This window comes from Aptenodytes forsteri, unplaced genomic scaffold, assembly GCF_000699145.1.
Source record: "Aptenodytes forsteri isolate BGI_AS27 unplaced genomic scaffold, ASM69914v1 Scaffold87, whole genome shotgun sequence".
In the NCBI taxonomy this organism is placed as follows: Eukaryota; Metazoa; Chordata; class Aves; order Sphenisciformes; family Spheniscidae; genus Aptenodytes; species Aptenodytes forsteri.
This window is the reverse complement of record NW_008796041.1, coordinates 1,596,614-1,621,106: the sequence shown is the minus strand read 5'-3', so window position 1 is coordinate 1,621,106 and position 24,493 is coordinate 1,596,614. Positions and strand designations below refer to the sequence as shown.

At 44.7% G+C, this 24,493-nt stretch overlaps 1 protein-coding gene across 1 annotated transcript in view; it reads right to left on the bottom strand.

The window, feature by feature from the left end:
- Positions 1-24,493, bottom strand: part of CAMK1D (calcium/calmodulin dependent protein kinase ID) — a 178,760-nt gene that overhangs the window by 6,308 nt on the left and 147,959 nt on the right. Inside the window, exons 6-8 of the mRNA XM_009285542.1 lie at positions 21,096-21,171; positions 10,701-10,813; positions 8,824-8,902 (exon numbers count right to left, since the gene is read on the bottom strand). Of these exons, the coding sequence (XP_009283817.1) occupies positions 8,824-8,902; positions 10,701-10,813; positions 21,096-21,171 (268 nt within the window). The remainder of the gene's footprint in view (positions 1-8,823; positions 8,903-10,700; positions 10,814-21,095; positions 21,172-24,493) is intronic.

The window sequence follows — 24,493 nt, the reverse complement described above, 5'->3', positions numbered from 1 at the left end:
CAGAATGGCAGCATTGCTTTGTGTTTCTTAAAAGATGAAACTCTGCTTACATACCCCAGCCTGCTGTTTCCATTTATGTGTCCCATGAATTAGAGACATTCATTTTGCCCAGATCACTCCACACATCTAAGAAGTGTTCTCTGGGACCAGTCTCCTCCAAATTGCTCCCCTCCTTCCTGCTGGTAATACTCACCCAAGAAGTGAAAGAGATGAGAGGAACTACTTACTCTTGGGAGGAAGGTGAGGGACTAAACCCCCATCTCCCAAAAGTGGAGAGCCACAAATCCCATCCTGTTGCAACTGAGCTGATCTATATTGAGTTATTCAAGAGTACTGGAGCCAGCAGGATCATGGCCAGGAAGGAGCAGGGTTCCCATTCAGGGTAGCCACCTCCAACTGGGAAGGGCACTTGGCTGACCACCACGACCACATAACCTCTATCTCAAGTAGACAGAAGAACTGGTACCATGAGCAAAGCATAGCTCCCAAATGGCACCTGACATCCTCACTTGGGCCCCTATGCTGTTGATGGAGAAGGGGAGGTGTTTGACTGAGAACTGGAAGATCTTCAGATCTTCCTCTGAAGAGGATTCCTTCTGATCACCTCTCCCACTGACAGGGAGGCAAGTTGGTCTGGATTTCCCACTGGGGCTAGGCAGCTAAAAGTTTAGCGAGGCAGCATCTAGGTTAAGCATTATGTTCGCTGTTCCATCCTCTGTCCCTCACAGGCAATACTGCCAGGCCCATCACAGAGCCTGATGGATCCCATGCAGTATATACTCCCAGATGGACACAGAGCCCACCTGGCCTTGCACCCACCATACAGTGCATTTTCTGCATTTCTCTAGCATGAAATCATCATGTGAAGTAGCTCCTACAGCTTTGCCACAGCCACACCTACATGACCCAAATGAGATAACACAACACAGAGTGTCCCTGACTGCCTCCAGGTCACTTCTATGAAGAGATGACCCAGCAGCCTGAGAAGACTCTAGTTGTACTGCCTGCCCTGCACAGCTCCTTAGCTTAGGTGCACAAGCGTGTGCAGATTTGCGTCCGCTCTCCTTGCACCCGCTCAGCCTTTTGGTGCAGACAGGCCCTACAGTCACTCCAAAATGTCATGAGCACTCTGCTCTGTCCAAGGACACCTCCTCGGTGAAGGCAGGTGTCCTCAACACTGTGTCCCCAGCCAGCTGGGAGCACTGACTGTCATACTACAGATCTGCAGAAGAAAACTAAGCTGAACACTTAATATGTGGACAGCTACAAGCCAAAGTATCAGTTCAGTAACTGATCAAAAAGACCAAGCTGCAAAGAGAAAATTTACTTACATTTGCAAAGAACATTTTTCCTCCAAAGCTAATGAAGCATTTTGCTTTATGAACAAGTTTGTTAACAAGCTGTATAAGCACAGATCATGTTTCCCACTTGTGAAATTTTTACTTTGGAAACATGGGCAGAACAAGTTCTTGGGGTATGATACCCCTGCCAGCTCTTCCAGAAGATCTTTCCTGCCAGTCTCCACAAGGACTCATAAATGCATTTTTGCTATATGAAACTTTTCATCGGGCGTGTAGCTCAAATACAGGCTATATATTTTTTTTGAGTTTAGGGATCATTTTCTGAAATGATGGTGGTTTCAATAAGAAACTGCTGGTTCCAATAGTTCACAAACTGTCTTCTGCCACCACTAACTCTATGTTCACCATGCAATTCTTGTATTTATAGAGAAAAAGTCTTGGTATTTGGGTGTTTCCCAAATAGGCAGAATAGTACTTGTATACTTCACAAGGGGATGGACAGACACCCTGTGAAGCCTTCGAACACCACAGTGGTGGGAACCATCCTACATCTAAGGTCTCTTCAGCAGCATTAGCATCTTACAGATGCTAGTTTTTAATTAGAGTAAAATAACAGCAGTGCTGGGGCTAATTTAGCGCAGCAGGATCCGTTCAAACACGTGCTGGTATGCCGAACAGTGTGGCCCAAAACGCAGCCCTGGCTGCCAAAGCCGGGTGTGGGATCACTCTCCAAGCTGCCTCTGAAGAACTATCCTGTTAACGGAGCAATGCTGTAACATGAGGACTCTGCTTTTATACTGTATTTTGCCTTGGAGGATCTTCAAACTTTTATAAAATACTCATGGCATTATAGTGTTTATAGTATAGTTTTACTTCTAGGAAAACAAAAGAAATGTTAACATCCATTCGCTGTTGGTGTTTTGCTGGAGATGTGGTGGTTTAAGGACACAGGCAAGAGAGGTGGAGGTGAGCAGGTAGAAGTCATATCTTTTATACAATCCACTGTTAGAGTTTGAACCACCCTGAGGTGGGTATCATGAGCATCATCACATCTATACTGAATGCATTTAATCACAAACTTTACTTCCCATGCTGAGAAGATAATGCATGACCTGTTATCATGCTGAGCATCACCCAGAACCGAGCAAGGACTGATTAGCCTAACTGGAACCTGGCTTTTCTCTTGGGGTCCCCTTTTTGCAGTGCCTGAAAGCAGCTACATCCTAACAACGGTTTGGGGAACTTCATGTTGAAGCTGGTCTTACATCCAGTTGTAAATATATTAAGTGTCTCAACACACAGAATTGTATACCAAAGGCTATAATCTGACGACTCTCCATCACAAATACTTCCACTGAAGCTAAGAAGGGTATTTCTCATGAACAACCATAACAAATCTAGCCCTGCACATGAGAGGAATCTAATCTAATGATCAAATATTGTTTCATAGTATCTAAGTTATTTTAGCTCTCCATCTGGGTTCAAAGCTATCACAGCAATTTATCTGGCCATACCACTTCTAAGCTTTGAGAGGACCCTCCAACAAAGACAAACCCAGTAAATTTACTTTTGGACGGTTCTTTGTTAGCATACTGCAAGCATATGTCTCTCGCATCCTCCCTGCCCACGATGGCAGGCAGAGTCTTTCTTCTACCATTATTTTCTGAACCTTCATACTGAAGGCAGCCAACTCAAACGCTGTGCTGGCCAAACAGTGCTTGGAAATACTCTTGATTATGATGACAGGAAACATGAAGTTAGCTGTAATGGATAATGCCGACAGATCATAACTCTTCTATACATACACACACATATATATACACACACATACACACATGCATGCGTATATATATACACACGCACATACTGTATCAGTGATGCTCCAAAATAAATAGAGTGCAGGGACGAAGTCGATAAGAGTTTGATTTAATGTTGTAAACATCAGCAGTTCCCTTCAGGGAACCCTTTTCACACTTCAAACAACATTGTCTGAGAACTGAGCTCTTTGTAAACCACGTCCTTTCCCTGGGTGGAAATTATTATCTGGCTCGTGCTCTCTGGCACATAATAAACACTCAGGGTCATGGTCACAATTTGCAGAGGCTCAATCCTTGCCAAAGCTTTGTGATTCTTCAGCGTAGGCGGGGATGGACATCGGCACGTCCCAAGTATCCACTCTCCATCTCTACAAGCAGTGGGGAAAGGCGAGGGCCACACTCGTACCTGTGGACACAGGTGTCTAACTTAGGTGCCACAACCTCCTTCTCCCCTACACAGTCTATACAGGGAGGCAATACATACATCACCCTTTAATTTAGATGTCCCAGGTTGCCTTCGATGCTGTAACCGGCTTCAGCACACAGCTCTAAATCCCATTTAAGGTCACTTGGGTAATGTGTGACAGAGCAAATAAATTCATGGCATGCCTTCCAATTCCTGTACTAGCTTCCTAACTGTTGGACCTTCTCCTCGTCCTCTGAGGACTGTTTTCTTTCCCTCTGACCCGAGCCTGGAGACTGAATTTGGGGCTGCAGGACCCAGCTTGATCTGACGGGGAGCACAGTGTGATCCTACACCTGGGAAAAACAGGTTCTCAGGTTTCTGCTGCTCGTCCTTAATCACTGCAGCCTGAGTGACTGCCCTAAACAGGATGTGGGCTCTGACATGGCAATATATTTAATAAACTTAATTGCTGTCATTAATGTGAGCTAGGGAAACATTAAAATGTATCAAGCTGCAGCAAAATTACCCCACTCTTCTGTTACCTTCATTTTCCACGTCCTTTTCGAAAAGTCACAGTGGAACAACTAAGCAGAACATTGCCCCTTTGCAACACACCATAAACAGTGCAAACCTCAGTGAAAGACATGCTATAAAACAAATAAATAACTTTTCCAATGGCAAGCATGTCACCTGTATATTAAACTGGAGAAATCTGTATAAATGGACAGATTGTACAGGCTGGGGTGTAATCATTATACCAACAAGTCTTACATATTGTACTGTTTCTGCTACCATACTTCACTGCAATTATTAGCCTCCTTTTCTGCCAACTCCGAGTTTAACATACCGTCCCCCTGCCAAGGCCATTTGATTATAAATAGCAAAACATCACGTAAATGCAGGCATGTGGGGAGCAGATACAGCACAGAAAAGTGGGCCATTGGGAAGAAGTATTTACTTTTTTTAGGGTCTGATCCTGTACAAACATTTAGTCATGTGAATAGCCGGCTATTCTAGAGCAGTTTCCCGAAATTCAAAGAGATTATTAACCTTAAAGGCACAAATGTAATATCTTGCAAGATCCAGTTCTTGCAAGCCTTGTTTGGAAGTTTTTAATAAAAACATGGTAATTAAAATAAGAGGTATATTTTGGAATCAGTTTGTTCTTCACAAATGTTATATATTGAAACAACAAAATCTCATGGCCAGGTAGCCATCTCACGCACAGTTAACTACTTTTATCACAATCAGATTATAACGTATGCGTAAGTACTCATGATTTGATAGATTTCTTCCTAATTTGTGTCTGATCCCAATGATCTGATTCTGCAGGGGCAGATTTCACAGGAGGAAGAAAAAGGGGAAGCTGGAAAATGTCACTACATGGAGCCACTTCATTGTATATATTAATTATCTACCATTTGCACAGCAGCAGTGACTTGGGTAGATGTTCTGTGTTCCACTGGTAAGACAAGGAGACAAACCCCAACTCTCACTGAAGTGAGCGGCAAAACTCCCATTAACCTCAGTGGAATCAGGATTTCACTTCATGCGAACTCTAGGGTTCAAAGATGCTTCTCCAGTTACGTTGCTCTACAGAACCAGTTGTGCAGACAAAAAAAAAACCTTTTATGAGATGCCATTAAGGGCTACTTGAAGTATAAGCACTCTGCAAGAGTGTATCATTTATGGGACCACTTGAAGTCTGCTCTGACCATCTCTTCCCATTAAGCCAGTAGTCTTACGTACCTCATTACTCTTGATCACACACAAAGAAGACAACGCTATGTGGGCCCTATGGAAGGTGATGTTGCTAATGGGGACATATGCTGAAAAATGCATGCTCATGTGAAAAGGTGGTACAGGATGCCCCATTATAAAAGTCACGGTAGCCTCTCTCTGTTGGCTAAACACTTGCACCCTTATCTCCGACTGTTGCCACACTGAATGCAACCATGAGAGAGAGGAACTCAAGCCTGGACTTGTGAAAACTTAAATATGCCCAGGCTGAGAGAAGGACACAGCTGACCATTGAGAGGAAGCACAGAGCTCTCCTCCTCCTCCACTGAAAAGGCCTTCCCCTCCTTCAAAGGGGAGGGGAGGATGCCATTGCAACAGATATAATGGATAGAATGAGAAAAGAAGCAGTAAAAACCTCATTATTTCCTGGCGTAAGCAACGTGGGTGGAAAATGCTTCTTTGAGCAATGGCTTGGCAAAAGGAGATCCTAGGACTAACTCTGAAATAACAGATAATACCCGGGTGAGTAGTCTTGATTATTGAAAAAGGCATTTTAGTAGCATTTACCACTACAGGATCCAAACCCTCCAAAAAATCACTGCACCACTCTCCAGAGAGGTCCATAACTGCAACATTTATGTTACAGGAAGCTTTTCAGGGCAAGGAGGAATGAGATACTGAGTTTTGCTCAAGAGCTCACTGGGGAGGACAGAGGCAGAACTGAAGCCATATCTTTGGTTTCACTGTACAACTGTCCTGCTCTTTAATCCACTGGTACATATTGTCTCTATGTCGAGGGGAGGTGGATTTGGGATGGGGTATGGAAACATGGTGAATGTTTTAACCCTCCCTACTGCGGTGCCATTTGCATGTCTGACATCTCGAAGGCTGACCCTGAGCCATGCTTTACATGGTTGGGAGGTAGCCCTGCAAATGAACCACTGCCTTGCAAAGTCAGCCTGGCAGAAGAAGACCCCCTGCAACAGAAATAGGGGAAAACTTTTTTTGGGGGGTTGTTTTTAAATGGAGGATTGGATTCTGTAGAAAATATAAAAAACTATGGAGCAGTCTGTGAGTTTCCATTGGCCCCTGGCCATGACATGCAAAAGAAAAAAGAGAAAAAAAAAGGAATGAAAACACTTTTTATCATCTTGTTCCTTTAGGAGGGCTCAGAAGCTGTGAGACTTACAAGTGCCACGTTTCTTTGTTGCACTCCAGCAACCAACACAGATGTAGAGGGGCCAAGAGCTGGATGCTTACGTTTTGTGTATCTTGGATATAAGGCTTTGGAAAATCTGACTCTGAGTTATACAAATGGTCACCTCATTCTCTGCTGGGAGTTGCATTCCCATTGTTTATTCTGTATTTCTAACACTGACTTTTGTAACTTGTTTAATTTCCTGAGGGTCAGGTCAGTATCATTTAGAAATGCATTTTTTTTTTTTTTTCATCTCACGGAAGCTGGATTTCATTTCCCAAATTTCCTTTTTGTCACACAGACAACTCAGTTATTGATGGGACACTGGAAAAAGGGCAGGCCCAGGTCGTGACTTCTCGTCATCTCTCATTTGTATGGATGCCAGCTACTGATGCAGCTAATAACCATCTGTAAAATGTTTCTCATTGTCATTGGTATGGAGGATGAAAAGCAAGAACCTTGTTTTTCTCAATGATTTACATTGCCTTCTGCATCCCAAGCCTTTCGTAAAACTTTTTAATTGTAAAGGCTGAGCCTCACTCTTATCTTCAGCCTGATTTGTAATCACAGCGACTGACAATCTGCAGTCAGACATTGGTACATCATTCCCACTACGGAGAAATCAGTGCCATTTCACTGTATTTCTAGCACTTGTGTAGTCTCACACAAGTTATTATTCAGTAATAAGTTACTGAACACCTTCATGAGTGCCAAATCATTAATTAATGAGGGGAGTAAGTCATCAGCCTGTGTATTGGTAAAACTTTATCAGCAAGCAAGCCAGAATGGTAAAAACCTTTGAAAGGATTTACTTTCCATCTAGTCCCAGGACTGAAAGCAGCAATGACATGAGACAAACCAGTGAGTGTCACAGAGAGAAGCATAAACCCCTTGAAGCCAAACTGAAGTATTTGTTCTAGAGCTATAGCCATTAACTTTTACTCTGCTTTGAAATATAACACGATTTTAAGCTGGGTACCAAGTTCTGTCCCTTCAGAGCTAGAAAGGCCAAGGAACGTGTCCAAAACCCGTGTCTGCTGAGGAAGCAGAGGTGACCAGAGCCCCGCTGATAAAGCTCCCCAGTCTCAGAGGGATGCAGACTCCATCCTCTGAATGAATGTCTCCAACTCCCAGCAGAAAGCAGCGCTACCTTAAAACTCACTGACAACTTCTATGCCCATGCTTTTCTTACCATGCGTTTTATACTCAACTACACTACTCGAGGTTGATCCCTGGGCTCAAATTGCATCGCCAGGATGGTTTTGCGGTCCATCAAGCTGTTGAGCTAGTTATGACACTGGCCCAGTTGCTTTTCTGAGGGGCTATGGATGCTCAGAAAAAACTTTGGTTCCCCTGCAAATGCACAGCTTAATGCTTTTATCCAGCCAGTGCTCTAGAAACTGCAAAAGGAAATGGTATTTGTGGTAATTGTGATAGCATAAAAACACAGTCTAATACACACCTGGGGTGAAAATGTCATGCCATTGACTCCTTTCTGTTGCAGCTATTATAACAATGAAAATAATATCGCGCTTCATATATAATGATCCCTGCCCTGAAAGACTTACATCCAAAGCCCATCTTTGGGTGCAGCTGGTAGTGTGAGGTGATGCTCAGTCACTCAGGCTTGGTCAAAAGTACACGAGCCACTCTTGTTTCAGCTACATAATACTTGGGTAACGTTGGTGAAGTCAGCCATGTGCAAAGGTATCATCTAACTTAAAACACTTAACAGACGTCTAAATTATGAATACAGTCAGACCAGGTACTTTTCTGTAGTCGCTGCAGAGAGATAGCATTGCTATAGCCAATTCAGACTGAGATGATCCAATCCCTCTCCAGGGTTTCCTATCTCTTCCATTCAACAAGAGAGGGTAAACAGCATGTGAAACCAGGTCCTTACTGCAAGTAGGAGGTGGATTATCATCCGTGAAGCACAGATGAGGACTTCCTACTTCATGGGATGCTCTAAAGTGCTCTGATACTACTTTGGCAAGGACCTCATGAGCAGGTTGATACCCAGCTTTCTGCACACCTGCAGAATTTGACCTTTTGCCCCAAAATATGATTTCTGGGTTCAATCATTTTGGCATATCCCACTGCTGCAGTACAGTCAACATAAATAATTCAGCATTTCACTGAATCCTTATACAGATACTCAACAGGTTGGTGCATGAGATTAAAGTCCATCATGATTTTCCAGGAAAATCTGGAGGACAAAGGCAGGAGTTGTAAGAATAAGAGCACAGAGTTATTTAGTAGAGGTTAGTATACTATGGGACAGAAAAACCACTTCCACTCATGAATGTAAAATGATGCTGTCTGTCCTGAGGGTTTCACACAGCCGGGACTGTTGCTTACCAAGGGTGCCGTGCTGCTTGCTCACAGGTGTATCTTTTATTAGGGTCCTTCTCCATCAAATTCCGAATGAAGTCTTTAGCTGTAAAAAAAAGAGAGAATAATTTAAAGCAATAGGGTTGATGTCCAGTTCTGCTGCAGGATGATCAGCCAACAGCATTGACTAGGCTACCAAGTGCCATCTGGCCACAGTGCTAGAAAATGGCCCTGGGTCATTTGTCATTTATTAGTATAGGTATAACCAAAGTGACTTAAGACCAAATCCAAGCTATTTAATATGGCAGGTAAAAGCTGAAGGTGTCTACTCCTGCAGGTATATTTAGGAGTGGGATGAATAATTCAGAGTCAGCAGAGTTCAAGCCTGCCAGCTCCCAGCTCCCTGGTCACCCAAGTGCCTCTGACCATCTTAGCCGTCTGCATATGGCCACATCTGTTGGAGATGCTGATAAACTGAGTGGGAAAGGCAAGGAGGAGGTCAGATGCCACAGTAAGAGGAGCTTCCCATTGCTCACTCCAAGCAATCGCACACATGGGCAGTTGTGAGGACATGCTGCATATTTAAAAACAAGTTACTGAGGAAAATGGGCTCCCTTGGGCATAAAGTAGTGTGTTTTTAATCGACACTATAATAGAGGGAAAGGAGATCACAGCATGGTGTGCATCCAGTAGTTTCAGCAGAGAGTAGTTGAAGGAGCCACAGCAAAGCCAAATATGGCAGGAAAATCTTTGTCTGTTTTAGGTGATGGACTTTGCCCCCAAAATGCAAAGGGGTCTGCCAGCAGACCTCCACATTTTCTCAGAAAACCCTAATGGGCTTAAAAAAACTTCTCATCACATATATTTTTAAGCAATCCATCACAATGATATCTGGACCACAGATGTAAGCAGCATGAAATGTTGTTCTATGCAGAGATAACAGGATATATAATCATCTTTAAAATAAAACACTTCTTTTTATATCTCCCCTGCCTTAATCAGTAGTACTAATGAATAAGAAAACTGCATTTCTAGGGATATTTTTGTCTGATAAAATGTTCCTAGAATTAATGTCTTCTCCTGTGTGAAATGGCAGATGTTCCCACGGGTTGGACAGAGCAAGGACACCGAGCTTGCGTGACCTCTTGGAGACCACACAGCATGTCAGTGGCACACGCAGGGTGCAAGGCTGAACATGGCCCCGCTGTCACCTATAGACACTGATGCTGGCAGACCATGAGCCATGCTGGAGCCAGAAGCCTTTAGGCACATTTGCCTGTAACAGGGTAGTATATCTATCTGCCTCTCCTCCAGACTGACTAGAGCAGGCACAGGCAGGCGCTATGCGTTAAATGTCTTCTGCACTAGGTGGGGATCTGGGCAAGCATATGGGCAGCTATCTGGATCCGACCACACGGGCAGTACTCCCAGTTTCTGAATCTGCTTACCCGCCTCATTTGGAAGCCATTAATTTCTTGGGTTTGTCTTTGGTGTATACACTGCAGACTCACTTCAGACCTGCAGTACAGTTCTAGTAACAGAGTCAAACTAGGTTGCCTTATTATTAGTAGTGACACATAAACCATCTGCATTTTATTTGGATATAATGGAGAAGTTAAATTGCTTTGTCTTCTTGGGACAGTCTTCTGCTATCTTCATCTTCTGTTCCAGCTACGTTTTAGTGCTTTGTGTGTAACTGGACAAAATGGTATTTAATTTGCTTTCCTGCAGAAATAACCTCCCATAACTATTTGAGCTAAAAGAAATTAACATTCCCAATGATTTTCAGTTAAAATGAGCTCCACACATGATGGAGGGTGCGTTCTCACGCCCAGAGGAGGAGCTCTGCAACAGGCAAGCATGCATGCATGGTTGTTGCAATTAAATGAGCAGTAGCTTCTTACCAGACTCGGAGATGTCATCCCAATATGGAGAGTCAAACTCATACTCCGCCTTAAGGATCTGCTCAAAGAGTTTGGAGTCATTTTCATCATAGAAAGGGGGATACCCACAGAGCCTAATGGAGAACAAGAAAAGAGACATGTGACTCTCGGACCCATCTCGGCGAAGAAGGTGAGAAAGAGGGAGGGAGAAGAAGGAGAAACTCTTGTTTAAGACTTGTCCCAATAAGTTTTCAAGCAGGCAAGCACTAGCACAAGAGAAGTTTGTTCAGGGACATGTAAACCCACTTCTGGAGATTGGCACCATCCTGGACAAAGAGGAATTCTGCATGGAAACCCAGTGCTGTTGATCCTACACTGACTCATGCAGATATCGTGGCCTCCCTCTGCATGCTTTTGGGTGTTTAGCCAGAGGAATAGTTTTATTACACAGCCATGAGCCCTTCCATCCTCTCCTATACATGTGGTAAGAGGAGTTTTCATGGGCTACACCCTACATCCACACAGCACCAGTCCCTCTCATCCCTCAGCACAGCCATTCCCCATCCAAGAGTCTTCTCCATACTGGCTTCACTGGTCGGGTTGTCCTTCTGGACTGTTCTCACCCAACACCTTACACAAGCCACTTACACTGGCTTTACTCTCTCCTGGATGGTGGAGAGGCATTGCAGTGGCTCTGTAGACATGTGGGCACAGCAGAGCCCTGGGAACTGAGGACACACAAGAAGTGACGACACCTACCCAGTCACCTGCACGGCATCAGGACAGGCTTTGAGCACAACCTATGGTCTCTATATTGTGCAAGAGATCATAGCTCTATAGGAAAGTTTGTTGTACATCTGGAGAGCCACTGGCCACCTGCATGGACCTCTTCTCCAGCACAACGGGGAGGAAGAGCTGGTGCAAAGCAGGACAAGGAGCCCCGCAGCACTACCAGACAGAGGGCAGGATGTGTCTGTAGCTTGTGCTGGGCTCTGCGTCCCCACGTCCCTGCAAGGAGGATGTCTGAGAGTCGTTCCACCTCTGCAGCAGAGCCTGCGTGGGCTGCATATGGACCTGTCACTGCTGCAGAGACACACGGAGATCCTCTCCCTTTCTCACTTCTGCAAGTGATTTTGCTGCCCACATCAAATTGCCTACCTTGCCTAAGGCTAACGACAGTCCCGTCCTGTTTTTCAGCATTTATAATCAGACTTCTCAGAAAACCTAGCCCCAGGACAAGGAGAACATTGAGCATTATTTGCCTAGTTTGAGCTAAAACACTCAGGGTGCACCGTCCCAGTGCTGCAGACAGCAGGATAGTCACTCTGCCGAGGCAGGGCTCGTCCAGCCCTGCAGACGTGGGAAAACCACATCTCCAGCACTGTGTTTAGCAAATGCAGTGGTAAAAACTCGTGTGTCAGAGATCCCTCACGTCAGTCAATGCTGCATGCAGTAGTCTGTCCCTCTCTGTGCAGACATGCCAGCAAAGATACCCCTTCTTCAAGTTTTAATAGCAATGTTGCAAAGTGCCAGATTTACCTCTGAGGCTCGTCCAAGGTTTTAGCAAACCCATCCTGCTCACCGTTAAACAGGCCTTTCTGCCTCTAATGTCTCGTATAGAGATGACACATTTTTTTTCTCTTATCTCTAGTCTGTGGTGTAAATTATTCTTTCACACACTTCACTGATACTGAAATGACCTTTTTCCTACAGTTTTCTTAAACCCTGAGTCAATCAACCTCAATAAAGCATTTAATTGGAGAGAGACAGCCATTGTAAACAGACTGAAGATCTAGCTGAAACTCTACACTGTAGCAACAACAGAGCAAGGGGGGGGAGAACTTTGCTCACCGTTAAACAGGCCTTTCTGCCTCTAATGTCTCGTATAGAGATGACACATTTTTTTTCTCTTATCTCTAGTCTGTGGTGTAAATTATTCTTTCACACACTTCACTGATACTGAAATGACCTTTTTCCTACAGTTTTCTTAAACCCTGAGTCAATCAACCTCAATAAAGCATTTAATTGGAGAGAGACAGCCATTGTAAACAGACTGAAGATCTAGCTGAAACTCTACACTGTAGCAACAACAGAGCAAGGGGGGGGGGGAGAACTTTAAGAAATGAAATACTCAAGTTATTTATAACCCAAAACCAGCCGGCTGCCCTGGAGGTTATTTGAACCAACTCAACACTTGAGGGTGAAAGGAGCAATGTTTCATTAGCTCTGAGGAGCCAGTGTGCTTGATAAATAATTTAAATGCTGAGTGAGATGTTGATCTGCGTCAGACCCATATTGACCTGGAAGAACTCTACTGAAATTTGCAGAATTATAATGAATCCACTGTTGTTCAACTGAATCAGAAATCTCTCTCTCTATCTTGCAAAGCAGATGAGCCAGTCCTCATTTGTGTCCTACTGGATGACTGCCATTATCAAAAGCAAGTAAGATAACCTCATGCCAGACAAGCATTTACATTCAGAGCAGGATTGCATACCTACTTAATGGCCACACGCTTGTGTATGGGGCTCGATACAGCAACTCCTATGTGAAACCCAGTGGTGGAAGTGGCGTATGAGAAGGGCCATTAAAAATGGTGTATTTAAGCAAATGCCAAAAAGCCACTACGCACCTGGATAATGAAGGAAAAACATCTGGTACCCTAATGCAGAAACTGGATCCACAACCGGGATCCAGCTCTACAGGTATCTATGAAGAACATTTATGTAACTTGCTTTAACGTAATAAATATCAGTGCTTATATTCCACAGTCTTGTGGGGGGATGCACACAAACTGATTTTCACCTTCCTCCTCTTTTGTCACAACCCTCAAGATTTTGGGTGCTTTACTGAGGGGTTTGGAAAGGCTGGAGTTGACAGCACCAGCACTGCAACTGTTAGGATGGCCACTGGGGTAGAGATGTCCAGGCTGGAGTAAAACTGCTCCTCCAAAGGCACTCGGAGCCATCGCTCTGTCCCTCTTCCCTGGGGGACACATTGGGCTCCATATAAGAAGCCTGACAGCCCTTCATTAATTTCTTGCCTTCCTCAGCACTTTGCTTAAACAAAACCAAACTGCTCTGATAAAACATTTTAGGGCGAGCAGACAGCGCTGTGCATGCCGAGGTGCTGGCAGGCTGCTCCAGAGAGAGAAATAACTCTCTTAAAATGTGCACTGTTCTAATTACCTTGGCAAAGGTACAAGAGCACAAGTTAGGGCTGCTGTGATTTATACATGCTCATGGCAGCAAAAGGAGCAAACTGCTGAGCAGCACAGAGCTGGAGGGCTATAACCCTGCAAAGCGGGGAGCAGAGAGACATGAACCCCAGCAAGAGCCCCAGCCTCTCCAGAGACTTTCAATCCCTTTCCTACACACAACCAGCTCTTCCCCTGCTCCTCTGCATGGCCTGAGTATCTACACATGGCTGGGGTATCTACCTCTGTGTCTGGGAGATCACCACAGCCCATCGCAGGGGTGCATGGTGGAAGGGCTGTACGAGGAGTCAGCGCCACGCAGGACAACACCAGAGCTACTGGAAGCTGGGCACAGGGCAGAAAACAGACTCTTTTGGCACTGCTTTTCCCTTGCTGGTGAGAGCTTGAGAAGTGCTAGTCTCCACTACAGGTCATGGGCAGGGACGTCCCTCCAAACCAGCCCCCTGCCTGAGACTAGGCTGAATGCAGGGCAAGGGCTGGTCCTGGCTCGGCCAGGGATGGGGATGAACCTCCTGCATAGGGGTACCCAAGGATGTTCCTCCAGGAGGCAAACCATTGAGGGCCTACACCAGGAAGCATGTGAGAAGGGAGGAAGCTCCTTAGGACAGAGGAGGTGGCATGTGGGAGGGGAACACCAGGGCATCCTGGCACAGGGAGGGGTTGGGAGCCAAAATATAGGTGGTGTTGATGACCCTTCCCTTCAAATCAGAGTTTAGGAAGACACAGAAGTTTTAATGTTACTTACTTTAATGTTTTAACGTTACTGGCTTTGAAGTAAGGGATGGGAAAGCTCTGGTAAATTAGCCTATCATGCAGTTTATGGCTGGAGGAAATCTTGCTGGACTTCCAGCAACTGGGCCACCTTCCAAAGTCCATAATAAGTTTTTATTTAATTCTTACAAAATCAAAATCCCACCGACTTCATTTCCATCTGCTGGGACATTTCTGTGTGAAAAAAATGACCTCGCTATCAGAGGTTCTGCTGCTTTTCTTTAGATATGCAGAAATACAAAAATAACCCCTCTGTCTTCAATGTGAAAAAATCCTGCATTGTCCTGGGGGAGCTTCAGGCAGCTATTAGATGTCATCATTTTCTCGCAGTTTCACCAAATAAAAGCTTTTCAGAATTATTTAGCAACCTTATCACATCAGCAACAGATTTTCCCTTAACCTCCTATTCCCAGTCTTGCCTTAAAAAGAATGGGATCCAGATACGAAAAACACAGATGGATGTACAAAAGAAAGATATTGCTAGAAGTCATTTCTAGAAGCCATCAGGAGAGCACAAAAGGAATACCAGGAATGCCTTCTCCTCACCAGGCAGAGAAAGCAAGCCCCTGCAAGCTCCTGTTACATATTAGGGGTGATACTAAAGGCTAAATAACCCATTTGCATAGTCAGTGTATACAACCTGCAACACAAGAGGCACTGGGGTTAGTTTTACAAACAATTTTGTAGTGAGATTAGAGCAAAGAACTCAGTAAATACTCAAAGACCTGAGATGTGTGGTGTGGGAAGTGGTCCAAGTGCTATTCATAGGGATAAACACATGTATTCCTTCTTATTTTAGGAACGGACCCTCATACTGGCTGACACTGGTGCCCTCATGAAACTGTGGACAAGGACATTACATGGGGAATAAAAAATGAATTAAGAAGCAAGCAATGAGGAGCAATCATTTGGGGTTGTTTTCCCGGTGTTTAACTGTGATATCCTGAGCAATCCAACATGCCTGTGTACATTTTGCCACCGCTAATTCTCCTTCTAGTACCAAATAAGTAAGTTATTCCTCACTTTCTTGCTTAGGCTCGTATGAGATGCTGAGCAGCAGGCGAGATGCCTGACCAGCTTTTCCCAATGCATGACTCCAGGACGATGGTGGAAAATTTTTCTGGCATAATATACTTTGTACTGTCCCTGGTTAATCCTTCCATACAAACATCATTGATGATTTCATGCACATCTACTTGAAAATCAAAAGCAACTCAGCAGCAAAGAAGTACAGGGAAGTATGATCCAAGATTTATCTCCAGATACTCATTTATAAATAACAATAACAAACCAGTAATTCTCTTGTCCTACCAGTGAACAGAATCGGAAGAAAATTCAGGGCAAAATGTGTTCAGCCTAGTGCAGAAGAGACAGGAGGTGTTGAGGATGAATAAACAGGGGCTGAGGCAGAGCATTCTGTGGCCCCGGGTGCTTTTCCACCTTTGGACCATGATCTTCTATTTTTTGCATAATTTAACTTAATCTTCATCATATCAGCTATGCATGCAATCAGTATTTTAGCTCCCCAAGCTTTTGTAACCTCTCATGTGACCCAGACAGGTCCAAAATGCAGCTGCTGGGAATCCAGTGAAGTCTCTTGCTCTTCTTATGCTTTATGTTTTTAAGCTGAACGTGTACCAAAACTACCTTGTGATAAGCAGAAAGCTGAGCTCAACAATGAGGCTTTTTCAAATTGAGAAATATTGCAACTGGAATAACAGGAAATTTCAGGCTGCTAAAATTAGTTTGTGTGAATAATGACTTCTCATGCAAAACAGGTTTTGATAAAAACTCCACTGGTGCAGCCTCTGCAATCTGGCTGTCATTAACGAGAAGCATTAGAGACTGGCACTGAAACAAAGGTATTCTTTCCTAAGACATCCTTCACCTTGCATATCACAGAAACAAATATTTGTCTAGAGCGTCGGTGTCCCAGAAACAGTTTGTTCTTCCAGTGTCATAAACTGAAGGCTCTCATGTGAGACTGAGCTTGCATCTGGAGGCACTCAAACCACTTGCAGTAATAATAGCTCAAAGCATCTTTAATTTATGCCTGGCTTCTGTGTTGGATTCCCCTGAGTTTCCACCTTCTGAAATGACAACAGTCTGTTCAGAGTGGCTGTGAGGATTTGTGGGAGAGGTGGGGAGGTGATGCAGGATGATGTGCTTGGATTGCCCTGTGCATAAATACGTCTCCGACTGGTTTGGGCATGTGCAAGTAGCTCCAGCCGTGCTGACTGTGGAGCTGGAAATGGCATATCCAGGTGGGTGTGGTGATATATTGGAATTAATAACTCCTGCTCAGGGCAGGATTAACTACCAGCATTGCACCAGGGTGGCTATGCTGCTGGTGCTTGTGGCATCTCAGCGCCATGCTGCACTCTGAGCATGCTGGCTCTGCTGCCTCTGGTGGTGTGGCACTGCTGAGACAGCAAACCTAGATGTTAAACCTGTGCCCATCACTGGTGATATCAGACACCCCAGCAGGGCTACTTCCTTCCAGCTTAGGGAAGGACCCCTCTTCCTCTCTGTCGTTACTGTACCCCTGACATCCACTTTCTTACAAGGCCACATCTGCAGTTTCTGGCTATTACTGGAAGCAAGGATGAGACCCAGTTCAAGATTAGGACACGTAAGATGTGGGCTGGGTTTCTAAGCTCTCATTGTAGTCAGTAGAGATGGAGTCAACAGAGACTGGAGAGTGATGCAAATGTACCATAAAGCAGATGAAGGCAGGGGGCTGAGTACAGAGCAGGATGTGATCCAGTAGCCTCAGCATGGGCATCTGGTGCTATTCAACACAGTCCATGGTCTCCTGCTTAGCCTCCATCTGCCGCTCCAGAAGGAAGGTCTCCGCAGTGCGTTACACTTGCCAAATCCACGTGGCTGTCCCGGACCCCCCAACATGGCACTAAAAGCATAAGTTTAGGCAACTGAATGGCACATCCCAGTGAAATGACTGCTTGCATCGTCCCAGGCTGGGTTGAGGTGCCCACACGTAGAGCCCAGTGCCACTGGAGAAGCAGTTGAGTGCACAGGACCCCCGTCCCCAGCTGGCAGGTACGCCATGGGGCTATGGGGGCTGGACCATCCTGCAGCCACAGTTAGAGTCCAGGTGGGACACTGTATGTGACTGAAACAGCACTAAGCACCTATGTTAGGGTAACCAAAGTGAGCCCTGGAGTGCCGCTGACTGTAACAGGAGCTGAAGGATGTAGCTCACATGCAGAAATATTCAAGGAGGTGGTTTGATCTCAGACCCAATCCCATCCAAGCAGTAACAGTCTGGCAAACACATTACCATGCTCCTTCTACATCAATGGATTATTGCCATTCATTTTGACTGTACATAATACAAATCAAGTCCTTTATTACATAAAGCACAGAAACCCTGAAAAGGTTTCCTTGTCCTGCAAACAGGAATTCACAGGGACTTGTTCTTACTAAACTGATTTAAGGCTTCAGGGTTGGGAATTCCCCATACAGCAAATGGGAAATTTAGATTTGAGGAGTGTGCATGCCTTGCTTGACAAGCCCAGCACAAGCTGATTTGGAAAACAGAGCAGGAAACGACTGAGCTGAACCTTGCAGAAAGAGCAGCCTTGCTTAGGAAGGGGGAAGGATTTTGGATGAGATCGAAACCTTCCACCTATCGAAGATGTGTTCATAAACTGGGTGTAGAGGACACATTACTTAGCACTGTCTCACCCGTATTCCTCAGCAAGACACATAAAAGCAACAAGTGAAATAACAACAGGTCTGCCAGCAAAAAAGACCTTTGGTGCATGAGCCATGGTTGAATGGGACTGAAAACTTGGAGGAAAGCAGAGCCAAGTTTATCTCCAGGCAACCAGGATGCAACAGTTCACAGCCCTCCTGTGGGCCACCAGATGGACACACATTTTCATGGTGGATATTTGACAATAAACTGAACCTAGGCAGCGGTCGAGCCTGGAAGTGAGGCAGCGTACCGCTGTCTTCCACCTGCATCCTCCTTCTTCTCTCTCTCTGAAGCTGGTACTCAGCAAAGTACTACAAAAGCAACAGAAGAGACTCTACCTGACTGTCGTGCCATGGCTGGCAAGGACTGAAAACGTCAAAAAAGCCAATCCCTAGGCCTTCCATGCTCAGGTTTGCTTGTGGAAGATGGTAAGTTTGGGTCAGCACACACCATCCCCATCTAAAAGAGCACTAGGGAGTGATGTGTGAAGCAGCCTCCAAGGTATTTTGGCATGTCTGCTGTCTTCCTCACTGCTGTAGCATGTCCTGCTGGGCTTTGCCACAAAGTCAGAATCAGCACTGTTGATTTTTGCTTTGTTATGCAAAAGCTTTTTGCATCCTGCTATTGATGGTTGCTCCAAGATAAATCCATCCCCCTGCAAAGTTGTGTACTCAACGAGTTTTGAAATACTCATGTAGATTGGAAAGCCAGTCATAAAGCTGATGGTTTTTAGGCAGGACTTTATTTTAAATAAATGAACGTACATGCAAATAAATAAAGCCCTCCTATACTATCTTAATATAAAAAAGCTATTTTGGGTAGCATATCACTTATGCTCAAGACTAAATGAAAATGTAAAGAATTAACATTGCACAGCAATGAGGTTTGTCCTGGCAAAAAGAGTTCTACTACACCATCAAAAAGTTATTCATGTTGACAAGCCATGAAATGTTTGCATAAGGAGAAAGGGAACAAAGTAGGAATGCTTTAATGCTGTGCCTCACTGGAGCTGCTTTTTCCTTCAGTCTTGTATAACTGTGACAGTTGTGTAAAAGAGAAAAATAAAAAAAAAGGGAAAGCACTGGTAATGCTGGTATGAAAAGACATTTGTTTCTGCAGCAGTCAACAGCTACACAGCAGCTCTGTGCTCTCTTGCACAAAAGGAACAGGCTTGTTGTGCTCTGCGTGGTCACCCTGGGCCAGCCCATGGCAAAAGCCTGACCTCTTCTTGAAGATCTACATGAATAGCTCCTGCTTCAAAGTCTGCTAGGCTGTGCAGATGTAACCTACGCAATTGTCATTTCAATGACGTGCATGGACTCACAGACCAGAGCCCTGAGCACAGACCACCCCATCAAGACAGGCCCCTAAGCTAGAGGGAGTCTTCCTACAGGTTCACAGACAACAAGTTCTGCATTTCCTTCTCAATCCAAATATTAGCAGTGATTTCATATGCTCATGCACACAGAGCTGGATTCAGATGATGGTGCCTAGAAATGTCATGGGTGCCCTTCTCTGGACAGCACTAACAACCCCTGGCACCAGGGCATCCCTGTGACCACAGTGGCCAGGACACCTCTCCAATCCTTCCAAGTGTTGTCGCTGGGACAGGAGTTGGCTTACCTACTTCCATGGCTCAAGCACTGAAGGTACACCCGCATCTAGAGTACTGGCTGCCCCTTTCATGGAGACAAGTCTGGATATAAGAAAAAACCTTTTCCCCATGAGGACAGTCAAGCAGTGGAACAGGTTGCCCACAGACCTTTTGCAGTCTGTCTTCGGAGGATTTCAAGACCCAACTGGATAAAGCCCTAGGCAACCTAGTCTGACCTCAGGGACAGGACTTCCTGAGGTTCCTTCTAATCTAAATTATCCTATTAAGCCTTTGTGAAGAAGGGTGGCAGATACTGAATGAGGACAGGCACTAAACCTCCATAAACGTATGAGTTCTGAGATCTATCCACCACTTTGGAGAATGCATAAAAATCCTGGTCCTGTAGCTTTCTCAAGCAACCAATCCCCACTCCCTTGAGCAGTAATTAGCCCCATTAGAGGAGCAAATCTCAGCCAAGAATGCAGAGGCTTAATGGCTTGATCGAAGAGTGGCAGAACTGACAGGGCACAAATTAGCTCACCCTCTCCTATGGGACCTGATGGTTCGATGTGTTAAGGAAAATGATCCCTCATTTTCAGTAAAAATCGCAATACTTTGTATTATGTTTTGGTGAGAATATTCACTGCAGTACACAAAAAGCTTTTCCCCCCTTATCTCCCTCTGTGCCCTCCCCTGGGAACAAAAAGCCATTACGGTGACGCTTTGACAGAGGTCGCCCTTCAGGATACACCTGTGGGCCCGATGCTGTGCTCTGTGGACATGGCCAAATTTGTTTCTTGTCAAAGCTAACCTGAGCAGGGGAGGGAATAGCTTCACTAACATCACAACCTGGACAAGTCCATACTATTGCACACAGTGTAGTTCAGGCAGGAGCAAGGATTTTTGCTTTTGAAGGGTCCTGGTTCGTTTCCTACCACTTCTGCCCAAATTTCAGCCTTTATGTAACTGGCAGGTGTCCAGGGTTCATGTGATCCTGGGTCACAAGTGTCAGAGATGAATTTTCTTGGACCAGACGAAGTGGGTAACTACATGATGGGAGAGCATGTTGCATGAAATCCCAACTCTGTGATTGAAAACCCAACAGATACTCACAGGATGTATGCGATGACCCCAATGGACCAGCAGTCCACGGCTTTGCTGTAGGGTTTCTGGGCCAGCACTTCAGGAGCTGAAAATGAAAAGCCAAATGAGCACACATTACAAGACCAAACATTTGAATGTGGCCAAGAGGTAGGACCCTGAAACTTGAAGCTCCCTGAGACCTTGTGTTGCCCTCCACATACAGCCCTTGCATTTGCGAATATCCTGATGTTTTTGAAGCTCACATTCTCACAAAGAAGGATGACTCCTAAAGTGGAGCAAAATCCCTATTTTCTGGCTCCAAGGACAGAAAACAAAACCAAGCGCAGAAAAATGTGTGAGAGGCAGAGGACCATCACCTCTCTGTCAAAGGAACTTTAGGAGACTTGGAGGAAAACGAGGCCAAGCTTTGCACCGGTGCTGAGATGCACATTCACCCTGACAGCCTTGCAGCTCCACCGCATCGTGCTGCCAAACTGGGGATTTCAAGAGGCAACTCAGAAAGTGCAGCGTGTCAGGGAGGTGATAAGTCACATCTGCAGGAGAGGAAGGAGAGCTGTCACTATATCTCCCAACAGCTGCCTTCCAAAGCCTGCTGGATGTCAGTCGGAGGGAGTCATTTGTCCTTCTGCCTCTGGGAACACAGACAACTCAGAGGGAGAAATGAAAAATAGCAGGAATTGGACACATGCAGAAAGGAACTGAGCCTTCTGCCTCTATAGCTTTCAGCCACCATAGCCTGAATTTTGCTAGAAGTGAGAGCCTGGGCATTTATTGAAACTCTTTGTGGGTCTGCTTTCCTTTCTTACACCAGTGAGAGTTAAAAAGGTGCATTTTTTGTTTGGGAGCCTGGTGTATTATATTTTCCCTGTTGGGAACTTTCAGTACAAATGCTTAAACCTAAATTTTAAAACTCTGTGACTAATCTTTTTCATGTAAAGAAGCTTTTGCTTTTTTCAAAGCAAAATGTCCACAATAATGCAAGAAATCATTGTTTGTGGCACTCCTAAAGCAGACTTGCCACACTGGGTTTTAAAAAGCACAGTATTTCCTTTGAGTACTTTGGAGTTCGAACGCTGCAAAAGAATCATGAAGGGGCAAGTTCCAGCAAAAATATTTCTTTGGGGTTACACCTTCCTCTGCTAGGAGTCCTACCAACATCAGTTAGTTACTTGAAGAATAGCGAAAAATTTGTGAAGCACATAAATCTATTAAAACGAGCCTCACATTTAGTTGCTACATATGCTTTGGTGTACTGGTAAGGACTCTTCAAAGAGTTAGCTTCTTAAGCTAGACAAGTCAACAAAACTAAGGTCAAAATTGCCAGAAAGGAAGGGAACAGAAAGCAATAATGAGAAACAGAAAAGACTTTCTGGTGCTTGGGCATGAGAGCTTATAGTAGGGATTGAAGGGAAGACAGTGCACGAGGCAGATGAGGGCATCCACGTTGCATTTCCAGAAGCAGCAGAATGATGGAAAGGGTCAAGTCACACTGGGGAGACGTTGTAAAAAGGAAGAAAATCCAGGGGAACGTGGGAAAAGTATAGCTGGCAGCCAGGTTATGAATACTCTTGAAGATTGGGATATGCCCCAATCTGCAGCACAGGGTAAATATTACCCCAATCTTCAAGTCATCCAGCAAACTGGGACCACTGCATGTATAAGAAATTAAAATGATAGTTCTGTCCATCTATTGTTATTCCTAATACACTGTTGTAATGTGTGAATACTCCAACACCTATCCACTATGTGCCAAAGGAGGTTTCTTTCCACTGTACCTAGCATGAACGGCTCCCAACTTGGCCCCAGCTGCTTGGCAGAAACCTGCACCCCAATTCCCGAGACTACACCCACACTGCTGTAGTCTATCAAGATAAAGGTTAAAATCTTCTTACTACAATAGGGGACAGAGGTGTGGAAATATAAAAGGCATCTTCAGTTGGTGCCCAAAAGGTAACTCCTTTCCCAACGGCTAAGTCAGGGTGTGTGTGTCAGGTTGGTGCTAGACAGTCCAGCGGGGGTGAATTTGAAGAAGAACTCGGGATAAAAGAATAAAGCACTGGATAGCCATCCTATTTGGCCTGCCAATGCCTCCCAGATCACCTGGTGAGTTTGCAGAGTCTGGCAAATTTACATTTTTCTTGTATAAAACAGTTGCACCTCAAAGTTGCTCAAGACAACCTTCCCAGACAACCCTTGTGTCCCCTAACCTGACTCTTTCTTTCCTGATTCATCAAAACTTGCCTCCAAGTTTTCCTCTAAAAAGAATCTTTTTTCAAAATATGCATCAAATAGGGTTTGTGAGACTCCGTTTCCTTTTTTGTCCCATCTCTTGTGACTAAATTTTGTGACAAATTATGCTGAAGAAGGGAGTTCATTTTCCCTTGTCCTTAGGTGATTAGATGTCTTCCAACTCTCCAGTCCTTCCAAATTCCCAATATTTTGTTCGCATATCCCTTCTACCTTTGACTGTCTGCTCCTGTTTGCATCATTTTCAAGACTGGTAAACATTATACATCTTATATCCCCCAAAGAAAATATTATGCAAATGGCTCCTGAGCACCACAGATCCTAGTGAGCTCCTGACATTATACAGATATGCCACATTAACATAACAGAAAACAAATCTGAGGCAAGGGAATGTGAACTATATAAAGATTCTCCCTGTTAAAACATCAAAGCTGTGCTGGGGCACTTCTCTCCGTTTTAAAGCAGTGAGGAGCACTGATAACAGACAGTTGCTGCTGCAGATGGTGGCTGTGAAGCAGGTAAGAAGACCGCAGAATCAAGCCCAAAGCAAATGTAAGGCTGTTACCTCCCCTTTGGTAAACTTTAATGAAGAAAGGCAGGAGGTTTAAATAATTATTTTAAAGCCAAATGGCTGCTTTTGGGTTTTGTTCCAAAGAGCAGACATGCAACAAGAGCAGGAGAATATAGCTAAGCATCATCTGTCTCTGACATATGGAAAAGACGGAAATATTTAATGAGCTGAAAAACAAGTCAGAGGAGCTCTCAGAAATGACAGCAGATCAGTGCCAAGAGGCAAAAGCAGGAGACGCAATGAAAAAAATCCAAGAGCTGACGGCATTAAAGGATCAACACAGACGACTGAGGAGACAAAACAGCAATAAGGAGAATGGGAAAATCAAAGCTCCCATTTCTGGCACTGGGGAAATGCCAGCTGAGCTTCCAGTATCGCACCTCCCCAGGGAATCATTGTGGGCTCAAATGCTATGCAGCAGTCATCCAGAGATGGGGAAGTCAACAAAGCAAACCTGGACCTTTCCCCAGTATATTGCCCTGTGGGTGCTTCACATCCAGGAACGGTGTTTCAGGCCAAATCAGCATTGCTACCAGCAACATGTCATAGAATCATAGAATAGTTTGGGTTGGAAGGGACCTCTAAAGGT